Below are 26,883 nucleotides of genomic sequence, written 5' to 3'. Positions count from 1 at the left end.
CGATTCTTCTCCTACATTAATGAAACCTGGATACAGCTGAGAATATTATTTCTCTTTTTGTTTGAGATTTTAGCCATTGTGACCAGAGTCTGAAGAGTTGATCTCTCAGTCATCTAGGGAGGGTCTCTTGGGAGGGTCTCTAGGGAGGGTCGAGGAGGGTCAGGTAGGGTCAGGAGGGTCAGGGTGGGTCTCCTCCCAGTGTACATAAGAGGCAGGACTCCTCCGAGGCTTATGTGGTATCTGCCTGAGAAGAAGCTGCAGTGCAGGACTCCATCAGACTTCCAGAATCTTCCAGGACACATCCATTCCTGGGACAATGGACCACTCCCACCATCACTCCGGGATGAGCGCCATAGGCCACCCCAGTGACCCGGCCCCTCCACCCCAGCCTCCGGCAACCATGGAGCCCCACTCCCACGGGGGCAGCGCACACACGATGCCCATGACCTTCTACTTCGGCTACAGGAACATGGAGCTGCTGTTCTCGGGGATGCTGATCGACTCGGCTGCGGCCATGTCCGTGGCTGTCGTGGCCGTGTTTCTGCTCGCCCTGGGCTATGAAGGACTCAAGAGAGCCCGCGAGAGGTTCGGCGCCCAGTACTCGACTTTTCCCAGACCTGACGGAACCCTCCCCAAGGTGACACCCAGGCAGCAGGTGCTGAACGCCACTCACCTCCTGCAGACGGCGCTGCACGTGCTCCAGGTGGGCCTGAGCTACCTGCTGATGCTGACCGCTATGACCTACAACGCCTACCTCGGCCTGGCCTTGCTGGCAGGGGCTGGCATCGGCTACTGGCTCTTTGGCGGGAGGAAGGCAGAGGACGTGGAGTCCCAGAACCATGACGTGAACAAGGTCGAGCTCCATGAGATTTGCAGCTGAAACTCTCCTGGCCTTCAGGAATGAGCACTCACCTCCTGTCTCTCCTGAGCCCTCTGGATCTCAGCGGTTCTGAGTTTGACAAGTTCAAGAGGCGACTGCTCCTGGACACTGTTTCCTGTGAGTGGAAACACTCACAGGAGATGAAGCCCCTGGACCGCCCAACATCTTGGTTCCTGGTCCACGTTCTGTGTCTTGTGTAATGCATGAACTCCATCCCTGGCTCCCCAGGGTTTATGCTTTCGTTTATGTATTGTGCTTATGATGGTTTCTTTTTTTCCCCTTAGTCATGAAAATTGTTGCTCAGTGAACCCAGAACCCAAACTTCACAATAAAACGCTCGGTCTTTTGCGCTCAATGAGTGGGAACTCTCTACAGTGTGTCCTTGCGTGTGATAATCTGGCCAGAAATTTCTAGCATGCACAAAGGGTAGGGTGTGAAGATCAGGAGGAGGGGCACTGCCCATGGATTTGTGTTCTGGGGGAGGTTGGCTCTTTCATAGGGGTCCTGCTGCTCTTTGGGTTGCAATAATGTTGTCAATTTGGGAAGATTCTCACTTGGCCAGAGAGAACATACTGGGGATTGGATGCGTACAGTTAGCAGGGTTCAATCCTCGTTTCCGAGGCTGTTTCACCCTCTTGTATTGGTCCATACCTGATGGCGTATATTTGGAAATCTTATGTAGCACCGGGGAGCATAAACACCAGAGCTGTCAGATTCTGCTTTTGGCATATGGGACATGGAGAATTTGAACTCGCCACCATAGTTGTGTAAGGCAGGTGTTTTCAGCCACAGTGCTATACCAAAGCACTACTCCTGTCTTTTGTTGTAGGGTATTTATTATTATTATTATTATTATTATTTATTTACTTATTTAGCTTGGGGGCCAAACCCGCTGATGTCTACGACTGACTCCTAGTTAGTAATTCTGCACTTGTGGCAGGGCTAGGGGGACTATAATGGGTGTCGGGAATCTAACCCAGGTCAGCAGCATGCAGTACATATGTCCTACTCTCTGTAATATGATTCAGGCCCCCAAAGCTATATTATTTGATCTTCACACCTGGCCACTATTCTTTGCAATTCGCTTAATGGGCATAAAGAGAGATTATGCAATGGTCAGGCTTGCCTTGCATGTGGCTGACCAAGCTTCAATCCCCAGCCCTCCATATGGTTTTGTGAGCCCACCCAGAGTGATCCCTGGAGAAAGAGCCAGGAGTAAGAGAGGAAGCCCTGAGCACAGGCAGGTTGGCCCCAACTCTACTCCTGCCCTCACAAAAGGGGTGCTTCTCCTTAAGCACAACACTAACCAATCACTCTCAAATGCCCAACCCCAAAACCATCACAGTCAGAGTTGGATTTAGCACAACTTTTTTTGGCAATAACCATTCACTCACGAGCAATAGTTTCAGATTCATTTTGATTCACCTCGATATCAAACTCAACAAGAGCCTTGTGCATTGAATTTTGATATATGGATCACTTTGAAGCAAACAGGTGTTTCCATTTGTATTCCTCATTTATTTTGAGGGGCTACGGTTTCCCCACAGGACTGGACCTAGCAGAGCAGGGCCAGGCTGTTTCTTGAAGGCCATGGAAGTGACAGAGCCCTGGCCACAAGCGCAGCAGCGAGACATGAGCCCTCAATCAGTATTTGTCCACTAGAGGTGTTAGAAATTGCCATTTTTTTCTCATTTGTTGTTCATCCCTGGGTTATTTATTCTGCATTGGCTTCTTTGTCGTGGTTTGTTTGGGGGCTACATGTCGGGATGCTCTGGGGATAATCCTGGCTCAGGACTCAGGGCTTGCTCCCAAAAGTGTTCAGGGAGCCCTGCAGAATTACTGTCTTTGCTGTTATTCTCTAGTTGAAGCACTGTCATAATTTCCCTTAGATTTTTTTGGACAGAAATGTGATAGTTGGGTTGGAGTGATAGCACAGCGGATAGGGTTTTGCCTTGCAAACGGCCCGACCCGGGTTCGATTTCCAGCATCCCATATGGTCACCCAAGCACACGGCCAGGAATAATTCCTGAGTGCATGAACCAGGAGTAACCCCTGTGCATCGCTGGGTGTGACCCAAAAAGCAAAAAAAAAAAGAAAGAAAAAGAAAGATATATGATAGTTACTTCAAGAGCCTTGTTTTCTAAAACCGCCATCTCAGATCATTTATAATAATTATACCCCAAGTGTATGGTCACATTTTTTTGTTCTTTTGGAAACAAGTCGCACATATAGCATTTCTATGTTCAGATCTCCACTTTTATCAGCTTGTGTGATTTTTTTTTAATTTGGTTTATGTGCTGAAGCAATAGTAGAGTGGTAGGGCATTTCGTCTTGTACTCGGCCAACCTGGCAGACCCGAGTTTGATTCCTCCACCTCTCTTGGAGAGCCAGACAAGTTACCATGAGTATCTAGGCTGCAGGGCAAAGCCTGGCAAGTACCTTATTCGATATGCCAAACACAGGAACAACACAGTAACAACAAGTCTCACAATGGAGCTGTTATTGGGCCCACTCGAGTAAATAAATTAACAATGGGAGAACAGTGCTATAGTGCTATTTGGTTAATCGGGGTGGTAGAACTACACTCAGTGATACTCAGGGACGAGCCCTGGCTCTGTGCTCAGGAGTGACTCCTGGAGAGCTCAAGGAACATTTTGTGTTGGTAGAAGCCAAAGGCTCTGGTTGCTTGCAAGTAAGGCAGGCACCTTATTTCCTGCACTGTGTCTCTGGTCCCAAGTTTGTAGGATTTATGCACAGGCAGTCAAGAGTGGTAACGTGCTACTTAGATTGTGATTGGTCTTTCTGGCTTTAAATTACTCTTCTTTTGGCTCACAATTTGGGGAGTATTTCACCCCAGGGCCACCTGGAATGAGGCGCTCTTCACCCCCATGTCTTAAGCTCATCTGCACTAAACCTGGTAAAGCCCCACCTCTTGGAAACTGCATCTTCTGGCAACCAGAGAACTTACACTTGGCCCAGCCCAGAGTCTCAATCAGTAATCATGGTATTTTGAAGTCAGCTTTCACATCATTCTTGGGCTTTATTTTGCTTCATGTGAACCCACTGGAGAGGGCACAGCAAAGGTACAGCTGGTAGGGCACTTGCCTTGCACACGGCTGACCTGAGTTTAATCCCTGGCATCCTATCTCAAGCACTATCAGGAGCAATTCCTGAGTCCAGAACCCCAGTAACACCTGAGCACTTCTGGATGTGGCCCCAAACCAAAAGAAAAAAATCACATTTTAGTCTTAGAAGGGAGAACTGCTTTTCCTCCAGAAGTTTTGATTCTCCTCCTACGTTAATGAAACTTGGATAGACCTGAGAATATTATTTCTCTTTTTGCTTGTTTTGAGATTTTGGCATTGTGACCAGCAAAGCTGGTCTGAAGAGTTGATCTGTCAGTAAACCTGGGAGGGTCTCTAGGGAGGGTCTCTTGGGAGGGTTGAGGAGGGTCGGGGAGGGTCGGGTAGGGTCAGGGTGGGTCTCCTCCCAGTGTACATAAGAGGTAGACTCCTGCGAGCCTTACGTGGTATCTGCCAGAGACCCGGAGAAGAGGCTGCAGTGCAGGACTCCATCAGACTTCCAGATTCTTCTACAACAAATCCATTCCTGAGACAATGGACCACTTGCACCATCACTCCGGGATGAGCACCATGGACCACACAGGCGCCCCGGCCCCTCCACCCCAGCCTCCAGCCACCACGGGGCCCCACTCCCACGGGGGCAGCGCACACACGATGCCCATGACCTTCTACTTCGGCTACAGGAACGTGGAGCTGCTGTTCTCGTGGTTGCTGATCGACTCGGCTGCGGCAATGGCCGTGGCTGTCGTGATTGTGTTTCTGCTGGCTCTGGGCTACGAGGGACTCAAGAGAGTCCGTGAGGGCCTTCTGCGCAAGGCCCAAGAGAGGCTCCGTGCCCAGTGCTCCCATTTCCCCAGAACTGACGGAACCCGCCCCAAGGAGACGCCCCGGCCGCAGCTGCTGAGCACCACTCACCTCCGCCAGACGGTGCTGCACGTGCTCCAGGTGGGCCTGAGCTACCTGCTGATGCTGACCGCCATGACCTACAACGCCTACTTTGGCTTGGCCTTGCTGGCGGGGGCTGGCATCGGCTACTGGCTCTTTGGCGGGAGGAAGGCAGAGGACGTGGAGTCCCAGACCCATGACGTGAACAAGGTCGAGCTCCATGAGATTTGCAGCGGAAACTCTCCTGGCCTGCAGGAATGAGCCCTCACCTCCTGTCTCTCCTGAGTCCTCTGGATCTCAGCAGTTCTGCGTTTGACAAGCTCAAGAGGCGACTGCTCCTGGACACTGTTTCCTGTGAATGGAAACACTCACAGGAGATAAAGTCCCTGGACCACCCAATATCCTGGTTCCTGGTCCACGTTCTGTGTCTTGTGTAATGCATGAACTCCATCCCTGGTTCCCCAGGGTTTATGCTTTTGTTTATGTATTGTGCTTATGATGGTTTCTTTTTTTCCCCTTACTCAAGAAAATTGTTGCCCAGTGAACGAAGAACCCAAACTTCACAATAAAACACTTGAACTTTTGGGCTCAATGAGTGGGAACTCTCTACAGCATGTCCTTGTGTGTGATGATCTGGCCAGAAATTTCTAGCATGCACACAGGGTGGGGTTTGAAGATCAGGAGGGGCGATGCCCATGGATGTGTGTTCTGGGGGTGGTTGGCTCTTTCACGGGGTTCCTGCTACTTGTTGGGTTGCAATAATGTTGTCAATCTGGGAAGATTCTCACTTGGCAAGAGAGAACATACAGGGGGTCGGGTGCTTGCCTTACATGCAGTTAGCAGGGTTCAATTCTGGTTTCCCAGGCTGTTGCATCCACTTGGTAATAGTGCATTCCCGATTGGGCATATTTGGAAATCTTATGTAGTACTGGGGATCATAAACACTGGAGCTGTCAGATTCTTAACTCGTGACTCCACTCGTATTATTATCAGTTGACTGTGGGCCACACCCAGTGATGTCCAAGGCTCTGCCTGTGGAATTACCTGTGGTGGTGCTTAATCACTTAATCACTTAACTTCCCGTTAGTCGTCGATTTGCTCGAGCGGGCGCCAGTAACGTCTCCATTTGTCCCTGTCGCGTGCTAGTGTAGCCCAATGGCATCTCTTCGCTCCGGGAACATGGAGGGCCTCAAACCGATCGTTCATGACCTTGAACTATATCAGATATCAGGAATCTAACCCAGGTCAGGCGCATGCAAGGCATATGTCCTACCCTCAGTACTATGCCCCAAAGGTTGTATTATTTGATCTTCACACCTGGCCACCATTCTTTGCAATTTGAGTAATGGGTGGCATAAAGAGAGATTATGCAATGGTCAGACTTGCCTTGCATGTGTCTGACCAAGGTTCAATCCCCAGCTCTCCATATGGTCTCCTGAGCCCACCAGGAGTGATCCCTGATGAAAGAGCCAGGAGTAAGTGAGAAGCCCTAAGCACAGCCAGGTTGTCCCCAACTCTACCTCTACCCTCAAAAAAAGGTGCTAGTCCTACAGGCCAAGACTGACCAATCACTCTCAAAGGCCCAACCCTAAAACCATCACAGCCAGAGTTGGATTTCGCACATCAACTTTCTTTGGCAAAAACCATTCAGTCACCAGCAATAGTTTCAGATTCATTTTGATTCACCTGGATATCAAGCTCAACAAGAGCCTTGTGCATTGAATTTTGACATATGGATCACTTGAAAGCAGACACGGTTTTCCAATTCTATTCCTCATTTATTTTGAGGGACTGGGGTTTCCTCCACGAGACTGGAGCCAGCAGAGCAGGGCCAGGCTGTGTCTTGGAGGCCAGGGAAGGGACAGAGCCCTGAGCCCAAGCACAGCAGTGAGACCCAAGCCCTTGTGACACCCTCCACACCCACAGTCAGCATTATCTACCCATGAGGTGTTAGAAATTGCTTTTCTTTTTTCGTTTGTTGTTCATCGGTGGGTTGTTTACTCTGCTTGGCTTCTTAGCCGTGGTTGGTTTCAGGGCTACAGGTTGGGATGCTCTGGGGGCAATCCTGGCTCCGAACTCAGGCCTTTCCCCTAGTGTTCATGGAACCCTGCATAATTACTATCTTTGCTGCTATTCTCTAGTTGAAGTATTGTCATAATTTTCCTTAGATATTTTTGGACAGAAATGTGATAGTTGCTTCAAGAACCTTGTCTTCTAAATCCTCCATCGCAGGTCATTTATAATAACTATATCCCAAGTGTATGGTCACATTTTTCTGTTCTTTTGTAAACTAGTCACACATATAGCATTTCAATGTTCAGATTGCCACTTGTATGATTTCTTTGGGGGGCGGTTACTGGGAGTGGTAGAACCACATTTAGTAATAATCAGGGATGAGCCTGGCTCTTTACTCAGGAGTGACTCCTGCAGATATCAAGGCACATTCCTGTTGCTAGATACCAAAGGCTCTGGTTGCTTGCAAGCAAGGCAGGCAAGTTATTTCCTGCAGTATGTCTCTAGGCTCGAGTTTCTGGAGTTACATATGGGCAGTCAAGTGTAGTAACAGGCTGCCTCGGTTGTACTTGGTCTCCCTGACTCTAAGGTACTCTGCTTTTGAGCCTCAATTCTCTGTCCAGTCGCCCACAATTTGGGGAGTATTTCACCCCAGAGCCACCTGGAATGAGGCACTCTTCAGCCCACATGTCTTAAGCTCATCTGCACTGAACCTGGTAAAGCCCCACCTCTTGGTAACTGCATCTTCTGGCAACCAGAGAACTTACACTTGGCCCAGCCCAGAGCCTCAACCACAAGAATCATGGTATTTTGAAGTCAGCTTTCACATGATTCTTGGGCTTTATTTTGCTTCATGCGAACCCATTTGAGAGGGCAGAGCAAAGGTATAGCGGGTAGGGCACTTGCCTTGCACACGGTTGGCCTTTGGTCAATCCCTGGCATCCTATCTCAAGCAGTCAGGAGCAATTCCTGAGTGCAGAACCCAAGGAAGCCCTGAGCATCTCTGGGTGTGGCCCCAAACCAAAAGAAAAAAAAATCACATCTTAGTCTCAGAAGGAAGAACTGCTTTTCCTCCAGAAGGACCAATTCTCCTCCTACGTTAATGAAACCCGGATAGAGCTGAGAATATTATTTCGCTTTTTGCTTGTTTTGAGATTTTAGGCACTGTGACCAGCAAAGCTGATCTGAGAGTTGACCTCTCATTCAAGTAGGGAGGGTTTCTAGGGAGGGTCTCTAGGAAGTGTCGAGGAGGGTCTGGGAGGGTCCGGGTGGGTCAGGGTGGGTTTCCTCCCAGTGTACATAAGAGGCAGGACCCCTCCGAGCTTTACATGCTATCTGCCAGAGACACTGAGAAGAGGTTGCTGTGCATGACTCCATCAGACTTCCAGATTCTTCTACGACACATCCATTTCTGGGACCATGGACCACTCGCACCATCACTCTGGGATGAGCGCCATTGGCCACACCAGTGCCCCGGCTGTCCCTCACCACCCGCTGACCACCACGGGGCTCCACTCCCACGGGGGCAACGCACACACCATGCCCATGACCTTCTACTTCGGCTACAGGAACGTGGAGCTGCTGTTCTCAGGGCTGCTGATTGACTCGGCTGTGGCCATGGCCGTGGCTGTTGTGGCCATGTTTCTGCTCGCCCTGGGCTACGAGGGACTCAAGAGAGTCCGCAAGGGGCTCCAGCGCAAGGCCCAGGAGGACCTCCGTGCCACGTGCTCCCCCTTCCCCAGACCTGACGGAACCCACCCCAAGGATATGCCCCGGCTGCAGCTGCTGAGTGCGACTCACCTCCTGCAGACGATGCTGCACGTGCTCCAGGTGGGCCTAAGCTACCTGCTGATGCTGACCGCTATGACCTACAACGCCTACCTTGGCCTGGCGGTGGTGGTGGGGGCTGGTGCCGGCTACTGGCTCTTTGGGAGGAAGGCAGAGGACGTGGAGTCCCAGACCCATGACGTGAACAAGGTCGAGCTCTATGAGATAGGCAGCGGAAACTCTCCTGGCCTGCAGGAATGAGCCCTCACCTCCTGTCTCTCCTGAGCCCTCTGGATCTCAGCGCTTCTGAGTCTGACTGTGCCCAAGAGGCGACTGCTCCTGGACACTGTTTCCTGTGAGTGGAAACACTCACAGGAGATGAAGCCCCTGGACCGCCCAACATCCTGGTTCCTGGTCCACTTTCTGTGTCTTGTGTAATGCATGAACTCCATCCCTGGCTCCCTGGGGTTTATGCTTTCCTTTATGTATTGTGCTTATGATGGTTTCTTTTTTTTCCTTTAGTCATGAAAATTGTTGCCCACTGAACCCAGAACCCAAACTTCACAATAAAACACTTGATCTTTTGGGCTCAATGAGTGGGAATTCTCTACAGCTTGTCCTTGTGTGTGATCTGGCCAGAAATTTCTAGCATGCACACGGGTGGGGTGTGAAGATCAGGAGGAGGGGCCCTGCCATGCATATGTTTTCTGGGGGAGGTTGTCTCTTTCACGGGGGTCCTGCTGCTCTTTAAGTTGTAATATTTATGTCAGTTTGGGAAGATTCTCAATTGGCCAGAGAGAACATCCAGGGGGTCGGTTGCGTGCAATTAGCAGGGTTCAATCCTGGTCTCCCAGGCTGTTGCACCCTCTTGGTACTGGTCCGTACCCAATGGGGTATATTTGGAAATCTTATGTAGCACCGGAGAGCATAAATACCAGAGCTGTCAAATTCTGCTCTTGGCATATGGGACATGGAGGATTAGAACTCACAACCACAGTCATGCAAGGCAGGCATTCTCTGCCACAGTTCTCTACCGAAGCACTCCTTATGTCTTTTGTTGTAGGGTCTTTATTATTATTGTTGTTATTTTTATTTATTTGGCATTGGGGCCAAACCCCATGAAGACAGATGGTCGGCAACTACACCACCTTTGCTTTGCTGATGACATTGTTCTAATAACCAAACATTAGTCAAGCGGCACAAATGCTGGCCAACTTAGACTGTGAGTGTGGAAAGGTTGGACTACTGCTAACTCTCACAAAGACAATGTTTATGAGAAATGGTCTCATTCCTGATGTTCCATTCACTCTCAGTGGGATGAACATCTCTGACTGCAACAGTTATGTGTACCTAGGTCGAGAAGTGAACATGATGAATGACCTGGCACCTGAGTTGCCCAGGAGGAAGACAGTGGCTTGGAATGCCTTCAAGAGCATCGAAGAAATAGCTAAGAGGACGAAGAACCTCTGGCTCCAGGTACATCTCTTCGATTCCACTGTTCTTCCCGCATTAACATATGCCTCAGAGACCAGGGCCCTACAAAAACAGGATGAGAATGCTATTTGGGTCTCCCAAAGAGCAATCGAAGGAGTTATGCTTGAAGTATCATATTTCACTCAAATGTGAGAAAGAATCCGGAGTTCCAACCTCCATCGATGGTCAAGAAAGAATCAGGGGCGCTCTCTCATTTGCCAAGGCATCAAAAATGAGATGGGCTGGACACGTAATGAGATTTGGAGACTACCACTGGACTAGAGCCAATTCTGACTGGATTCCAAGGGACTTCAAAAGACTGCATGGCCACCCACCTACCAGATGGTCAGCCTTCTTCGCCAAGACCCTGAACGATCGAGTTGAGGTTCTTCGTGTTCCTAGAATGAACAGACACCATTGGGCTACATTAGCACGTGACACGGACAAATGGAGACTTTACTGGCACCCACTCGAGCAAATCGTTGATTAACGGGAAGTCAAGTGATCAAGTGGGGGCCAAACCCACTGATGTCCCCGACTGACTCCTGGTTAGTAATTCTGCACTTGTGGCAGGGCTAGGGGGACCATAATGGATGTCGGGAATCTAACCCAGGCCAGCAACATGCATGACATATATCCTACTCTCTGTAATATGATTCAGGCCCCCAAAGCTATATTGTTTGATCTTCACACTTGGTCACCCATTCTTTGTAATTGGATTATTCTGTGGCATAAAGAGTGGTTCTTCCTGAGAGACCGTGCAATGGTCAGGCTTGCTTTGCATGTGGCTGACCAAGGTTTTATTCCCAGCCGTCTATATGGTCTCCTGAGCCCACCAAGAGTCATGCCTGATCAAAAAGCCAGGAGTGAGTAAGCCCTGAGCACGCCAGGTTGGCCCTAACGTCCCCTCCCAAAAAAAGGGTGCTACTCCTATAGGCCCACACTAGCCGATAACCTGCAAAGGCCCACATCCTAAAACGTCACAGCCAGATTTGAATTCCACACTCAGTTTTCTTTGGCAAAAACCATCAGTCACCAGCAATAGTTTCAGATTCATTTTTTTAAAAAATTATTTATTGAATCACCGTGAGAAAAGTTACAAATCTTTCAGGTTTAAGTCTCAGTCATACAATGCCTGTGAGGCAGATGATTTCTACTTAACACTCTACTTTGAATACACTCATTATTTCAACAAAAGGTGCACCATTATTGTTTGGTTTTTCTCCCCAACAATCAGAACTGCTGAAAAGGCATTGTGAAATAATTTGTTTCCTATTGCTGCTTATGAAAATCCTATAATGTCATGCAGCCGCTATTGCGGCCACACGATTTTGGATTTCTGCTGCTTTATTAATTGTCTGCGGGATTTCTGCCAAGAGCCGGATAATTATGAGATTGGTTTTTGTGTGTCTGGTGTCATGGAAGGGACAGAGCCCTGGCCCCAAGCATAGCAGTGAGACATGAGCCCTCGAGACACCCTCCCCACCCCTCATCAGCATTTCTACCAGTGAGGTGTTAGAAACTGCCTTTTCTTTTCGCCCCTTCCCCCACCACCAAATATCTCTCCCACCCCCCAGGAAAAAATCCCAGTGGTGCTTGGGGCTCTCTCCTGGCAGTGCCCAGGGGCCATATGTGGTGCTTGGGGATGGAACCCAGATCAGCCACAGGGAAGTCAGCGCCTTCCCCGCTGTGCTGTCTCTCTAGCCAGAATACCTTTGTCCCCACACTCTCGGCAACATGCTGCAGGAAAGGTTCTCATAGGTCTTTAATTCAGCAGGACCCTGGCATTGACACAACCAAACACAACATGACCAAAGCATTGAATGGAGACTTGCACACTGACAGCCCTGAATCCCAGGTGGCCACCCTCATTTCAGAAATAAAGCCTGGGACATCACGTGGTTGGCACAGGTCGCGGGGTTGGAACTAGGAAGGCACATTTAGAATCAGGATGTTGTGAGTCTGGAGAGTCTGGTTCATCACAGTCTTTCCTCTGATGATGACTCTGAGCTGCAGTGAGATGAAGTCTCTGGAGACCAGTCAGGCCCAGAGCATCTGATTCCCGCCTCTTCTCCATGGGACCTTGTAGGATAACATTTCCACAGGGGGCTGCAGTTTATTGGATACACCCACCACAGTGCTCCCGAGTCACTCCCATTCCTCTGTATTTATCTGTAAACTCTTCTCTGTGCTCTCCTCCCCAATTCGCTAATCACCTTTTATCCCTAATCAGATTCTGTTAGCTTGTAAGATCAGATCCTTCTAAGAAGCTGAACTTATATTATAAGTTATGTCTTAAAGCAATGGGGCTGGAGCGATAGCACGGCGGTAGGGCGTTCGCCTTACAAGCAGCCAACATGGCCAACCTGAGTTCAATTCCTCCGCCCCTCTCGGAGAGCCCGGCAAGTTACCGAGAGTATTCGATATGCCAAACACAGTAACAACAAAGTCTCCAATGGAGACGTTACTGGGCCCGCTCGAGCAAATCAACGATCAACAGGAGGGCCTTTTCCTTTTCCTTTTCCTTAAAGCAATGTCCTTTCTGTATGGACAGAGGAAGACAGTTAATGTTATGCTTTTGTAACTTGGGAGTTGTAACTTGTGACTCTGAATAATATTTACTCCTGGGCATCAGCTTTCTTAACTCAGTTGCCTTAGTTCCTAGCACCCCAAAAGCAGGGTCCCAACAAGGGACTGAATGAACCCAAGGCAAGCTGTGAGCTACCATGGTATCAAAATGGGCCAGGCCAAAGCGCCATGATACTCAACTACAAGTTGAGGGCATGATCATGTACAAATGCTGTCATCATCCAAAAGGAACGACTCTAGACTAGGACCCTGCTGGGGTCAGGAAGACTAACCTGGCCTGAGGACTGAGATATATATATATCAGAATATAAAGATATATAGATATATATAGATATCTATATATCTATATATAGATATATATATCAGAATAGGAAGTGAGATGTCCTCAGGAAGAACCAAACTGTAAATTTATATCTCTTACAGAATGATATTGCTAGAAATATTAGAAGTAGATTTACTACAACTATTTAAGTGGATTACTAACTGAGGAAAGAACACACCCTCATTGGAATCCCATTCTTGAGCAGATCTCCTAGTAATCTGGAGTAATCTCTTTAGATGAGATTTTATCCTTGAGTTACACCTCTCTTTATTGATTTGTTAGTGTTCAACCAACCTTTGTGTCACCACCCTATGTGATGCTATATAAACTAATACTGTAAGATGGAGGGAGCTCGGGCTCCAGGGGGCAGAGTCCGGGGCCTCCCCGGGGTGGGGAAAGCGGCCCAATACCACTGAACACAGGTGGGGAGAGAGACGGGGGGGGGGGGGGGGAAGGAGGGAGGGAGAGAGAGAGAGAGAGAGAGAGAGAGAGAGAGAGAGAGAAAGAGAGAGCGGTTCCAGCCTTCTGAAAACACACAGGACCTCGGGCAGGGACAGGCCTGCACCCTGAGTCCTCTGTGGGGAAGGCAGCTGCCCAGGGCTGGGCCAGGTTCTGCCCTTCAGCCACCTGGGGAAGGGCACGGCAGGGGACAAAGTGTGTCCCAGGCTGTGTTACCAGTCTTTTTTGGAGACAGAGAGGCCACATCGGTGCCTCTGTGCCCTCTGCTGGAACAGATGTGGTTCCCTTTGCCAACCAAAGGGATTTTCCCAGGTGTTGTTCATTAGGGGATTAGTTTACTCTGTGGTGGCTTCTTTGTCATGGTTTGGGGGCTACATGTTGGGATGCTCTGGGGGTAATCCTGGCTCAGGACTCAGGGATTTCCTCTGAAAGTGTTCAGGGAACCCTGTATAATTACTGTCTTTACTGATACCCTCTAGTTGATGAGTTATTCTCACCATACTTGTTTTTTGTTGTTGTTTTTTATTTTGGGATCACAGCAGTAGTGTTCAGGTCTTACTCTTGACCCTGAAGTTAGGGATCATTTCCAGCTGGGCTCAGGGTTCTGGGGATTGAACTTGGATCAGCTGTGTGTAAAGAAAACATCCTACCCACTGTATTACTGCCCCAGTCACTTTAGATTCTTTGCACATAATTGTTTTAGCTGCTTCAATGACTATGTGTGGGTTTGTTTGGGTTTTTTTTTTTTTGCTTTTTGGGTCACACCCGGCGATGAACAGGAGTTACTCCTGACTCCTGCACTCAAGAATTACTCCTGGCAGTGCTCAGGGGACCATACAGGATGCTAGAACTGAAACTGGGTTGGCTACGTGCAAGGCAAACGCCCTACCCACTGTGCTATTGCTCCAGTCCCTGACCGTGTATGTCCAACCCAACATGTCAGACCATTTGCAGTGATTGTTCTCACCCTACCTCCACCCCCATGCATGGTTACATTCCTTCTGTTCTTTCTGTTGGCTTCTTGGATTCTTAACTCTTAAGGTACATATCATAGCATCTGTGTTTTGTTTTGTTTTGTTTTGTTTTTGGGTCACACCTGGCTCTGCACTCAGGAATTATCTCTGGCAGTGCTCAGGGGACCATATGGGATGCTGGGAATCGAATCCGGGTCGGTCGCATGCAAGGCAAACGCCCTACCTGCTGTGCTATCGCTCCAACCCAGCATCTGGAGTGTTCGGGGTTTTGTTTCAGGGAAGGGATGGTTACTTGTGTCTGTTTATGATTTACTTGAACTCTTTCTAGAGAGTTCCTCTTCCCAATTGTATATTCCAACTGATGTTGCTGTTCAGTATGACTTACCCCTTGTGTCTATTTCCAAGACTGTGTGTTACATCAGTGTCAACACAACAAACATCAGTGAATCAAGGACTAATAGGGTGATGCTGAGACATCTGAAGCCAGTCAGGCTTTGGCCCTTTCCTGATGGATCTTTGCCATCAACATGATTTAGGGAACTCCTTCAAAGCCCAACAGCTTTAAGACTGCCCTGACTTCTATTCCAGTAGTTTTGCCATAGTCTTCCACCTGTCTGCATGGTCCTTTAAGGATGTGTGAATGAGGGGCTCCCCACATAGTCTCTGAGCTTCCACAGGGTGGACACAGTGTATTGGATCTCTACTGCATGGTGCCACTGATTATAGCCCACACCTACCATCAGTTACCTTTAAGCCCCTGTTAAATCTTTGCAACCTCAGGCGATGGTGGTGTTAGCATTCCTAACTGAGCTTCCTCCTGAGACTCTGGCTCTTTGTACTCTACTTCCGGCCATGTCAGTCTCAGTAGGCACACAGCTCCTGGACCACTAGATCACAAGGAGGTGGAGGTGGAGGAGGCCTTTGGAAGCCCTTCCTGGCTCAAGTGTCAAAAACGTTCATTAATCTTTATATATATATATATATTTTATTTTCATAAAAGTAGTTCACAGTAGTTCATTACAGATAATATTCAAACACCAGTCCCATCACCAAGCACCTTCCCACCACAATAAGAGGTGTGTGAGGGCTGCTGCATTTCATTCTGGAGCCATTTAAGCCCGAATATAAGAGAATACAAGCAAGTATGTTAGAAACCAAACAAATGTGTGATACTTTTGATAAGTAAGTGAGGTCAAGTATAAGAGGTTGCAAGGCCGCCAATGCAGCCGCATACTCCAGAAATTCTGCAGTGCTCTCTTCCGGGAGCTTTAGTTTATAGTCTCTGGGTCTTGGCCATTGTTGAGTTTGTATCACACTGGGGCCAGTTTGTGGGTATGACTGCTAAACTACTGGAACACTGGGGAGCTGGGAGGAGGAGGCCGAGTCCCCATCTGAGCCGGCTTGGAGATCTCAGTCATGGGTTCCCATGTACCTGGGTTTTCCTGCCAGTCTGCTCTCCACTGAGGTTCATCCTATCTTGAGTGAGGCTCTTCCCTTCTTGGGTGAGGTTGTCCGAAACACTTACTACTCTTACTTAAGGTTCCGCTTTTATAATGCTTCATTTTTGTTTTTGTTTTGTTTTTGACCACACTCAAGGATGCTCAGGGATTCCTCCTGGCTCTGCACTCAGGAATCACTCCTGGAGGGCTCAAGGGACTGTATAGAATGGATGACAGGTTTGAACCAAGGTTGGTCATGTACAAGGCAAGCTCCCTACTTGTTGAACTATCTTTCTGGCCCTTCTTCATTTCTGTCTTGCATGTGGTCAATTTTCTGAGTTTTGAAACAATGGTCTGAATCACAACTTTGTGCATTTGTCATTATTTCTTGGCAAGAGGATCACAAAGTTCTTGACCTCATCTTTCTAGAAGTAGCAATAAAGGGCTGCTTGTTGAGGGGCTGGAGCAATAGCACAGCAGGTAAGACATTTGCTTTGCACACAGTTGACTCTGGTTCAATTCCCAGCACAGCTATATGGTCCCCTGAGCACCACCAGGAGTGAACTCTGAGTACAGATCCAGGAGTAAGCCCTGAGCATTGCGGGATGTGACCTAAAACCAACTAACCAACAAAACATAAGACTTGTTCAAACCTTTCGGGGGAGAGGGCTGAGAACATCCAGCAGTTCTCGGGGGCCTATTCTTCTTGGGTCTGTGTTCAAAAGTGACTCCTGTGATTCTCAAGGGACTCAAGGTGGTGCCGGAGATTCAAACCAGGGTCAAGCCACCTGAGCCACACATGACGGAAACACACCTTCTCCTCTCCCTTTCCCCTTCCCTTCTCAATGTCTTTGCTGTGGTGATCATGGGGTGTTGCTGGAGGTGGGGGTCAAACATAACATTTAGCTGTTGCAGAAAGGATTGGGCTGCTCCCACACTTGGCTGTCCAGGGTCACCACTCCATTAGCTGGCACACTGGCACACGCACCCCTGGGGAGTGGACCCTTTTCATTGTGAAGGTCAGGCATACTCTGAGTCTTGTGCTCCCCACTTGACTGGCTGTGCTGCTCACACATTCACTCAGTGTTTGTGTGTGGGGGGGGTGGAGGGGGTCACACCTCATGGCTGTGGTGGTCATACTTTTTAGTTGAGATGCTGCTAGAGCTGCAGCCTTGAGTTGGGCTGCTTACAGGCGCAGAGGCTGGTGCTGCTGGAAGCTGCCAATGGTGCCCAGCTGAGAGCAGAGCTTCAGGGCTCCAGAAGCACAGCCATTGGTATGTGCTCAGTCATTCAGCAGCTGCAGCACGAAAGCTGTGGCATAGGAACCCAACACAAAGAAAGAACGAAAGGACAACAGAAAAGAATTCCTCCCAATGTTTTACTGGACTGCAAGGGTAAGGGATATCTTTAAGGAGTAAATGACCTTACACAAGTTTCTTAACTTCTTTGAGTTTCAATTTCCAGGACCTTAAAATGAGGATTCTTGGGGGCTATGTTACAGTCTGTCGTTAGGACCAAGTTGCCCAATGCAGAGAACAGGTAACAACTGAGTATTTGTTGAATCACTGATAGTGGATTGTAGAGAAATTCTGAAAGGAACAGTATGCATAACTACAATACTGTAGCATAGAGAGTCCACTCCGTGCTTTGATTCTCAGACAAAAAATGACCTTGTTAGACACCTCTCCACATTTAATCCATGCTGAGTGAAATGAGTCAGAAGGAGAGGGACAGACATAGAATACCTGCATTCATTTGTGGGATAGAAAAAATATATTTATAAAACTAATCTCCAAGGCCAGGGAAAACAGGGGCCATGAAGTCTGGTCAATGGTTGGGAGCTGGCCACAAGAATGTCTGGGGGATAAAGGGCAGTTAGGATAGAGAAGGAACCAGTGGGACAGTAGATGGAAATGATCATTTTGGATAGGAACTAAGTGTTAAAAGTAGGTAAAGAGATATACCGGTGAACCCTTCAGTATCTATTGCAAACCACAAGGCCCCAGAGAAGAGAGAGAGAGAGAGAGAGAGAGAGAGAGAGAGAGAAGGGCCCCCATAGAGGTGGGAGTGGGGGAGGGGACCGGAGGGAAACTGGGGACATTAAAAAAAAAATAAAATAACAGTACTTAATCCAGGGACAGGGGGTGGAGCTCAGAGTAGAGTACTTATTTCCAATAAATGATCATAAAGTACTTCTCTACCACCAATAAACTTACTGTTTACTTCCAGTTCTGGTACCCTGCGAAACTATCTCATCAATTTATTTATTAACAGGCACTAGAAAGTGAGTGAAATCAGGCACCGGTTTTTTTAAGCTTTGGAGCCAACACCCGACGATGCTCAGGGGTAACTTCTGACTTTGCACTCAGACATCATTCCTGGCGGTGCTCAGGGGACCATATGGGATGCAGGGATGGACCCGGGTCTGTAGCGTGCAAAGCAAAGCCCCCTACCTGTAGGATTGGGGTAGGATGCTTAGCCATCTCCCCAGCCCCTGGCATACGGTTTAACTATTCTACACGCATCCCGCGGTGATCACGAGAATCCTCATCTGTACAATCCAAGGAACAGGTTAGGAAAACGGAAAGGTGTCGGGTGAAGGTTTACCTGAGTTCCACAAGCCACCCAGCCGCGTCTTCAAATTCCTCCCAGGTGGGGCCCCGCCTCGGTCACCCTACAGGGGCAGCAGTGGGCGGGGCCTAGTCCTGCTCACCCACCTAGGCGGCAGTGGGCGGGGCCCAGCCTCGGCCACCCACGTGAGCAGTAGTGGGCGGGGCCCACCTACGGTTTAATCACGTGGTCTGTAGTAGGCGGGACCTCCTTTGCGCTCCAGGCAGCGCGCAGGTGTCCGGTCCCCGGAAACGAGCACGCAGCCCCGCCTCCGCCGGCGGAAAAGGGGCGTGGCTCAGCAGGACCCCATAGCCGCCCGAGCCACCGCCTGAATGAAGTGCGTGCCGGCGGCCGCCCTGCAGCCCCCCTCCAATCAGGCAGCTCGGAAGTCGCTCTGTTTTGGGGTCCTGGCCGCCCTTCCACGTCTCCCGGAAGCAGCGCGGCGCCGCTGGAGCGGAGGCCGGTCGGTGCTGGCGTCCCTCGGGCCGGACCCCCCCCCCCCGGGCGGCCGCGGGGTAGCCCCCGCAGAGTGGTCAGGTGAGACGCCGGGCTTGCGGGGACCCCCGGCGTCGTGCCCTCAAGCTCCGACCGCCCCCTCGGCCCGGTGCTGCTGGGTGGCTGCCCCGCCGGGAGAGGCGGTTGGACAGCGAGCCGAGGGTGGGGGGTGTGTTCGCCTTCCTAGGCCCGTCCTGGTGATTAACAACCCCCGGCCCGGGCCGCGCGCCCCCAGCCTGCGGGCCCGCCCCCGCCCCGGCCCGTCGGGGGCTTGTGCAAAGCTGGACGTTGGCGTTTGTGCGTTGCAAAGGACGAGGCCAGCCGGGAGCAGCGAACGCGCGGCCTGGCTGGCCCCTAAAACAGCCACTCGGACGTGGGCGAACGCTGGCGTCTGTGTTCAGGGTGTTCTCCTCTGTTTGGGGTCCGCCTTGGCACCCTGCAGCCACTACCGGTGGGCGTGCGCGGGGAGCCCGGTGCGCTGCCCAACCTCTCCCTCTCCGCATTTGATTGACGTCGTGCCCGCTGTGCGACCCCCCCCCCCCCCCCACCCCTGGGCTGGTGGTGGTCCGGTTCCGTAAGGAGCGCGGCTGGAAGGGCGAGTTTCTAATTTTCCGACTTGGTTTAGGTACTGAGAAGCGGGGAGACGAGGGCTGCGTCCAGGTGGTTCTGGCTAACCCAGATGGGAGCCTGGGCGCGCCCCTCCCGGCTCTAGGATCTGTCCAGACCTCCCCCCACCCCACCCCCGCCCACCCCCCCAGCGTGAAACGGTGGATGACAAGGCAGCTGGCACTTGGACAGGACTGCTTGCAGCAGAATTTATGGGTGCTGATCGCGATCACGATCATCCTGTTGTTCGTGGGTTGCCTTGAGCAGGCACCAGTAACATCTCCTTCGTCCTAGCCCTGAGATTTTATAAAGTGCCACATTCAAGGCTCTTTCAGGGTTAGGAGAATTGTGGGTGCCAACCTGCCGTATATGCCCGGGGCAGGGAGTGCCCCAGAGCAAACGGGACATGGCTTTCGCTCCACCCCCTTCCGTGCTGGACGCGGAGAGAGAAAAAAAGAAAGCAAACCAAACCTGAAGGGCCCTGTCGGGAAAGAGAGGGCACGAGCCAGGGCCGATGGGACCCCCACTTAAGAAGCTGTTTTTAAGAACAGATGCCATGCAAGTGGAGACCACGGAAATGCATCCGGAAAGAAGCCCCCCAGGCAGGCCAGAGGAAAAGTCTGAAGGGCTAAGAAACGGTGGTTGAGTTTTTTTCTGGAGGGGGCGGGTGGAGTTGAGGCCAAACCCAGCGGTACTCAGGAGCTGCTCCTGGCCCTGTGCTCAGGACTGACCCCTGCCAGTGCTTGGGACCATGTGGTCTCAGGGTGGAATTAGGGTTTTCGGCAGGCGAGGCAGGCTTCCACCTGGAGATGATCCCCAGCACTCCTAGGGCTGCAGTTTTACATTAACTTACTATGAATCAGAAGTTTTTTTTCAAACATTGGTAGCTTGAAGTAAACTTCAGAGAATCATTTGTTTTTATTTGTGTAGATCAGAATCTTGTTATTGATTATTGGATACATTTGGATGTTTTTGCTAGATTAATTTTTACTTCTTCCCTTCTTTCTGTGTTGAGGCCTCACTAGTCAGTGTTCAGGGCTTATACCTGGCTCCAAGCGCAGAGGCCACTCCTGGTACTGCTTGGGGGACCATATATGGTGTCAGGATTTGAACCCGGGTCAGCCCCGTTCAAAGCAAGTTCCTTAACCCGCTTGCTATCTCTCTAGCCCTAAGTTTTGCACTTTGTTTACTTGGAATAATAATAGTGGTGGTTATAATTAGGGCAAAGCCAGTACTAAAATGAGGGCTGACTGTGTATCAGATTGTTTTGCCAAGTATTTTTGCATCTTCCTAGGCTGTCCAGTAATGTGAGTATCCTTGCTTTCCTCACTTGTAGAGATTCTCGGTTTCAGGGAAGTGGTTAGCTCAAGGTTCCATGGTTAAGAAGAGCAGGGTTAGGGTTTCAACCCAGGACTCTGCCTCCGTGGCCTTCACCACACAGTCTGTGGTTTCACATTGATCCGTTTGTCCTTTTCACAGGGTCACAAGTAGGATTCTTCGGCGACCATCATGTCTTGGTTTGCTGACCTTGCAGGAAAGGCAGAAGATCTTTTAAACCGAGTTGACCAAGGGGCTGCAACAGCACTTAGCAGGAAAGAGAACAGCAACAGCACCAAATACAACAGAAATACGGACTATCCCGAACTCCACCAGCAGAGCACACATCAGACCTACCAGACTGGAACCAAAGCTTCGTATATTTCCGCAGCAGCGGACAACGTTAGAAATCAAAAAGCCACTCTCTTAGCTGGCACCGCCAACGTGAAAGCATCTCGGACCTCTGCGGAGACCTCCCCGACTGCTGAAAACGCCACTGTTCCTCGGCCTTCGTCCCAGTTTGTCCGAAGGAAAAAGTCAGAGCCAGATGATGAGCTGCTGTTTGATTTTCTTAATAGTTCCCAGAAGGAGCCTGCCGGGAGGGTAGAGATCAAGAAAGAGAAGGGCAAGGCACCTGCCCCCCTGAATTCTCAGGCAGGTGTCAGTTCTGTGAACGCCAGTAACACCGCTGTCAAAACCACCGAAGAAAATCCTCGGAGCGAAAGCCGGGGTACGTAGTCAGCCTCCTTGGAGTTTTTGACTTGTGCGTATTGCTGTTTAATTAGCTTTTTTATTTTTGTTTTATTGTTGTTTTTGCAAAACCAGGGTTCAAGCCCAGGTCCCCATACTTCCAGTGCACCATTGAGCTGTATCCCCACCCCAGCCCTCTTGATTCATTCATTCTTTCTAAATTTTATTTATTTACTTTTTTTTTTTTTTTTGTCTTTTGGGTCACACCTGGCTGTGTTTAAGACTTACTCCTGGCTCTGTGCTTAGGGGTCACTCCTGGCGGACTGTATGGGATGCCGGGAATTGAACCTGGGTGGCTGCATGGAAGACAAACACCTTTCCTCGTTGTGTTGTCACTCGGGCCTTTCTTATTTATTTTGGAATTAAGCCAGCTGGATGTGTCCTTGAAGCCTAAAACATTCTGGTAGCATTTCTCCTAACAGTCCTGCATACAAGGCAAACGCCCTGCCTAACAGTTCCACTGGTGTGAGAGGTTCTTAAGTGTGTGCTGATTACAAGGCTGACAGCTTGGCGAAGTACTGTCGGTCATTACACAGCTCTGACTGGGACCTTTGATGGTCTGTGGGACCATGGTACCCAGCCCAGCACCTACAAAGTTGTTGGGTCTGGAGCGAGAGTATTGCAGCTAAGGCACTTGCCTTGTACATGACTGACCCCAGCTGGATCCCCAACACTTCGAATGCTCCCCTGAACCTGTCAGGAGTGATCCCTGAGCGCAGAGTCAGAAATAAAACGAGCACAGCTAGGTGTGACGCCTACCCCCCCCCAAAAAAAAAAAAAACGAGGAAAAAAAAGTTACGACAACAGTTATGTCTCTGAGATAGCTTAAGGTGGAAAATTGGAATCGGAAAGAAATGAAAGCCTTTTGGATTTGGAACTGTTTCATTTGAGTTATTGTCATTGGGGGAGCTGGAGCGATAGCACAGCGGCAGGGCTTTTGCCTTGCTCGCAGCCAACTCAGCTGAGCCGGGTTCGATTCCGATTCCTCCGCCCCTCTCGGAGAGCTTGCCAAGCTACCGAGAGTATTCAGTATGCCAAACACAGTAACAAGAAGTCTCACAATGGAGAAGTTACTGGGCCCGCTCGAGCAAATCGATGAACAACGGGAGGACAGTGTTTGTTTTTGTTTATTGTCATTGGGATTATAAAAATGATGGGGACGTATTTAATACATAATCTGGACTGTGAGGTTTTATTTATTTTTTTTTCTTTTGTCCTCTTCTCCTTGTTGTTGCTGTGGGAATCAGCGCTTGCACACTTGGTTGTGGAGCTAACACATACCTTCCCGTGTGCTCTCTGGGCTTAGTTAATGGAGAGAAGGCACATCACACTACTGCCACGATTGTGCTTGGTGATGTGTGTCTGGGAGCGGGCAGGTTGCCAGGGGTCAAATGTAGTCTCACTTTTTTTTTTTTTTTTTTTTTGCCTCTTGCGTCATACCCAGGCAATGCTCAGGGGTTTCTCCTGGCTCTGCACTCAGGAACTGCTCCTGGCAGTGTTTGGGGGACCCTGTGGGATGCCGGGGATTGAACCTGGGTCAGCTGCGTACAAGGCAAACACCCTCCCTGCTGTGCTATCATTCCAGGCCTGTAGTCTCACTTCTGCAAGCAGGTGCTCTCCCTCTCAGCCACATCCCAGACCCTATGAGTGTTTAGGTTTTCGTTTGTTGTTGTTTTGTTGTTGTTGTTGTTTTTCCTTTTCCTTTTCTACAGCATCCCCCAGAAATAAAGCTGAGAAATTAAACTCTAATTCAAGCTGAACGGTGGAAGGCAGTGAATTAAGAGCTAAGCATTCTGGTTTACAGTTATGGGGCTGTGAAATTACCTCTACTGTGTATCTGCTTACCTACAAAATGAGTTTAGCACAGTAGTGTGGCTAATTCAGTATCTGCCTAGCCTTTTAAAATAGTAAACATGCAAGTTCTTTGCCCCCCTTTTTGTTATTGTTGTTGTTTATCCTCCTGACTGTGCTCAAGGATGATGAGGATCAAAGAGAAGTGCTCTGTCCATTATACTATCTCTGCAGTCCCGACAAGATACATTCTTGCAGGAATCTCTTGGAAAGTTTTGTTTATTTTTGAACCCAGAGTCTCACACATTCTAGATCATTGAGCCATGTTCCTAATTCCTGTTCCCATGTTCTTCTTTTTATAGGCCGGGGAAGGGTGTAAGGGGTGTTTGGGCGACACTCAGTGCTCGGGGTTTACTCCTAAATCTGTGCTTAGGAATCACTCCTGGTAGTGCCAGGGATTGAACCTGGTCTGCCTCCTGCAAGGCAATACCTTACCTGCTGTACCATCTCTCAGGCCCCTGTGCCAGTATTCTTAAGTACTAGAACCTCAGGCTTGCAAAATATGCGCTTTCATGTGAACTAACTACATCCCCAGCCAGACTGTATTTTATTTTTTGGCATTGGGGTCATACCCAGCAGTGCTTAGGGCTTATTCCTGACTCTGTGCTTAGGGATTACTCCTGGTGGGCTTGGGGGACAGTTTGGGGTGCCAGGGATTAAAACCCGCATCAGCTGCATGCAAGGCAAGTGTCCTACCTGCTGGCCCGCCAGTCTGTGTTTTAAAGGTAAAAACAGAAGTTGTATAGGAGAGCACTTGCTTTGTATCCTCAAGGTCCTGGGTTCAGTCCCCAGCTCTGCAGAATAACAGTAAAGAGAGAGCTGGAGTAGCAGTTGATTAATTATATCTGTGTACTCGTAAATTTCTTAGCTGTGCTTTGATTAGTTATGTAGGCATTCATTGAGAATATGCTGGGTGTCAAGATTCAGAAGAGGAAGGTTATTGTTAGTGGGCAAGATAAATACCCAAACAGAGAGTTACATGCTGTAATTAATAAACACTGTAATCGGGCTGTGAGTGGTATGGAAGCCCAGGAAGAGTAGCTTGGTGCTTAAAGTATCAGGTGATGGACATGGCGAGTTTCGTGAGTAAAACAAGTCAGAAGGAGAGGGGCAAAGAGTGATCATGCTCATTTGTGGGATTTTTAAAACATAGTAGGAGACTGTTACCGAAGAACAGTAGAAATGAGGGACAGGAGGACGGGTCCATGGTTGGAAGCTTACCAGTGGGTGTGGGGAAGCAGTTAGGACAGAGAAGGGACCACTATGACAGTGATAGTTGGAGATGGTCACTCTTGGATAGAACTGAGAACTGAAAGGAAATAAAGGGATACACATGGTGACCTTTCAGTAACAGTGTTGCAAAACGCAATGCCCCCAAGGGGGGGAAAAGGAGAGGGGAGGGGAGGGGAGGGGAGGAGACCAAGAGCAAAGTCCTGCCGTGAAGGCAGATGGGCTGCCCAGTGGAAGGAGGGAACCGGGACATTGGTGGTGGGAAATGTACACTGGTAAAGGACTGATACTGAAACGTTGGATGATAGAAGCCCAAGCTTGAATAACTTTGTAACTATGTATCTTACAGTGGTTTAATTGTGGGGGGGGGGGGGGAAGTAGTCAGTGGAGAATTCAGTTAGGGTCTGTAATTTGAGCTGGGTCTTTAAAAATGAATCATTGTCCAGGAACAAACAAGGGTTGGAGACAACAGCCCATGCAGATTCTTTATTTTCTCTAAATTTAACTTTTTGGTCACACCCAGTGATGCTCAAAGGTCATCCTGGTTCTGCGCTCATGGATTGCTCATGGTGGTGGTCAGGGGACCTGATGGGATTCCGGGGATCAAACCCGGGTCAGGTAATACAAGACAAGTGCCTTCCCCACTGGACTATCTCTCCAGTCCTCTATGCAAAATCTTGAAAAGTGGTAAGGTGAAAAACGGTTTTAAAAGTCCTGGATGGCCGTGAAGAAAATTAAGCCAGCAGAGACCGTTGTAAGTTGAAGGAAAAGCCTCTTATATGCCGTTGTTTGGTTACTTAAACTGGTTTATTCCTATAAACCATCATTTCTCCAAGAAGTGGCTCCTGGCTATCCGGCATTCAAATTACTTCGGTGATTAGTAATAAATGAATTACTGAGTCTTTCCACAGGCCTTCAAAGTCAGATTTTCTGAGGATGGAGCCAGAGAATCTGACTTGTTTTTTCCTCCAGCTCAGTAAAAGTTCAGAGTGCCATAGTAAGCCCGGAAGACAGGAGAGTGACACAAGATCTTTAAGTTTTAGTGTTACGGTTACGTTAGCCCTGTAAAATGAATAGGGAAGTATTCTGTTCTTTTTGTTGTAAATATTTGATATGGCTCATCTTTTTATTCCAGATATTTGCTAGAGCTCAGCGTTAAAATTTTCATGGTCTAGCACATTCTTTGGGGGGGGGGGGGCGGCATGGGGGGGTTGGGTTATACCCAGTGGTGCTCTTTGTACATGTCTTTGTATGGTTAGCTTTATCATTTATACATATTTTTTAAAAACACAAGCTTTTTTTTTTTTTTTTTTTTTTTTTGCTTTTTGGGTCATACCTGGCAATGCTCAGGGTTTACTCCTGGCTCTGCACCCAGGAATTACCCCTGGCGGTGCTCAGGGGACCATATGGGATGCTGGGAATCGAACCCAGGTTGGCCGAGTGCAAGGCAAACGCCCTCCCCACTTTTCTGTCATTCCAGCCCCCCAGTACACACAATTTTTGAGGGAAATATGGGCCCAGATAGCTGTGCTCAGGGTGGAATCCTGGCTCTGTTCAGGGATCTCCTGGCGATGCCCGGGGAACCGTTTGCTGGGGATCCCCCAGGTCAGCCTGGGTGTGCCAAGCAGGCTCCTCCCTCTCCGTGTACCATCTCCCTGGCATTTAACGGCTGCTTTTAGGAGTAAATAAGCAGTATATTTGTAAAGCAAAATGAATCTGAATTCATTTGTCTCTGTCTCTCTGGGCAAGGCATTTTGGATTCCAGCTTGGTGTATAAAAATTTGCTCTCATTTGTTATTACTGTCCTTGGCTTAAGCCCACAGCTGCTCTTTGTGCCTTCCTGCTACAAATCGGCAATGTTAAGACTTCTCTGTTTTTCAAAGATGGTTCCTAGAAAAGGAAAACCAGTGCTCAGGAGTCACTCCTGGGGGTACTTGGGGATCATGGAGTGGCCAGGGGTTGAACCTCCTGCATGCAAAGCATGTGTACTAGCTCCCCTCTTTTTAAAGCTTTGAACTGTACCCAGCAGTGCCAGTGCAGTGCTGGGAATGGATTTGGGAATCAAACACAGGCCTCTTGCCTGCCAAGTGTGTGCTCCTGTTCTGTTCTTTGACTCTGTTCTTTGACTTCTGTTTTCAAA

The 26,883-nt window shown here is 49.2% G+C and overlaps 4 protein-coding genes across 5 annotated transcripts in view; all 4 read left to right on the top strand.

Annotated features, from left to right (window-relative positions):
* Positions 1 to 400: 400 nt before the first annotated feature.
* Positions 401 to 880, top strand: LOC130041201 (high affinity copper uptake protein 1-like). The gene has a single exon (XM_056133261.1). It carries the CDS (start codon positions 401 to 403, stop codon positions 878 to 880), a length of 480 nt encoding a protein of 159 aa, XP_055989236.1.
* A 3,653-nt stretch (positions 881 to 4,533) lies between these two features.
* Positions 4,534 to 5,109, top strand: LOC130041200 (high affinity copper uptake protein 1-like). Its single transcript, XM_056133260.1, has one exon. It carries the CDS (start codon positions 4,534 to 4,536, stop codon positions 5,107 to 5,109), a length of 576 nt encoding a protein of 191 aa, XP_055989235.1.
* A 3,171-nt stretch (positions 5,110 to 8,280) lies between these two features.
* LOC130041198 (high affinity copper uptake protein 1-like) lies at positions 8,281 to 8,889 on the top strand. The gene has a single exon (XM_056133251.1). It carries the CDS (start codon positions 8,281 to 8,283, stop codon positions 8,887 to 8,889), a length of 609 nt encoding a protein of 202 aa, XP_055989226.1.
* Positions 8,890 to 18,933: 10,044 nt separating this feature from the next.
* GOLGA5 (golgin A5) overlaps positions 18,934 to 26,883 on the top strand; it is a 39,452-nt gene continuing 31,502 nt past the window's right edge. Inside the window, exons 1-2 of one of the 2 annotated variants that reach the window (XM_056133516.1) lie at positions 18,934 to 19,031; positions 21,075 to 21,642. In XM_056133516.1, coding sequence (XP_055989491.1) covers positions 21,105 to 21,642 — 538 coding nt within the window. In that variant the 5' untranslated portion in view covers positions 18,934 to 19,031; positions 21,075 to 21,104. Of the gene's footprint in view, positions 19,032 to 19,616; positions 19,650 to 21,074; positions 21,643 to 26,883 lie in introns of those variants that run through there. The other variant, XM_056133517.1, reaches the window with a different exon arrangement.

This window comes from Sorex fumeus, unplaced genomic scaffold (assembly GCF_029834395.1).
Source record: "Sorex fumeus unplaced genomic scaffold, SorFum_2.1 ptg000098l, whole genome shotgun sequence".
Classification (NCBI taxonomy): domain Eukaryota; kingdom Metazoa; phylum Chordata; class Mammalia; order Eulipotyphla; family Soricidae; genus Sorex; species Sorex fumeus.
The sequence above is the reverse complement of the archived record's forward strand: the minus strand, read 5'-3'. Positions and strand labels throughout refer to the sequence as shown.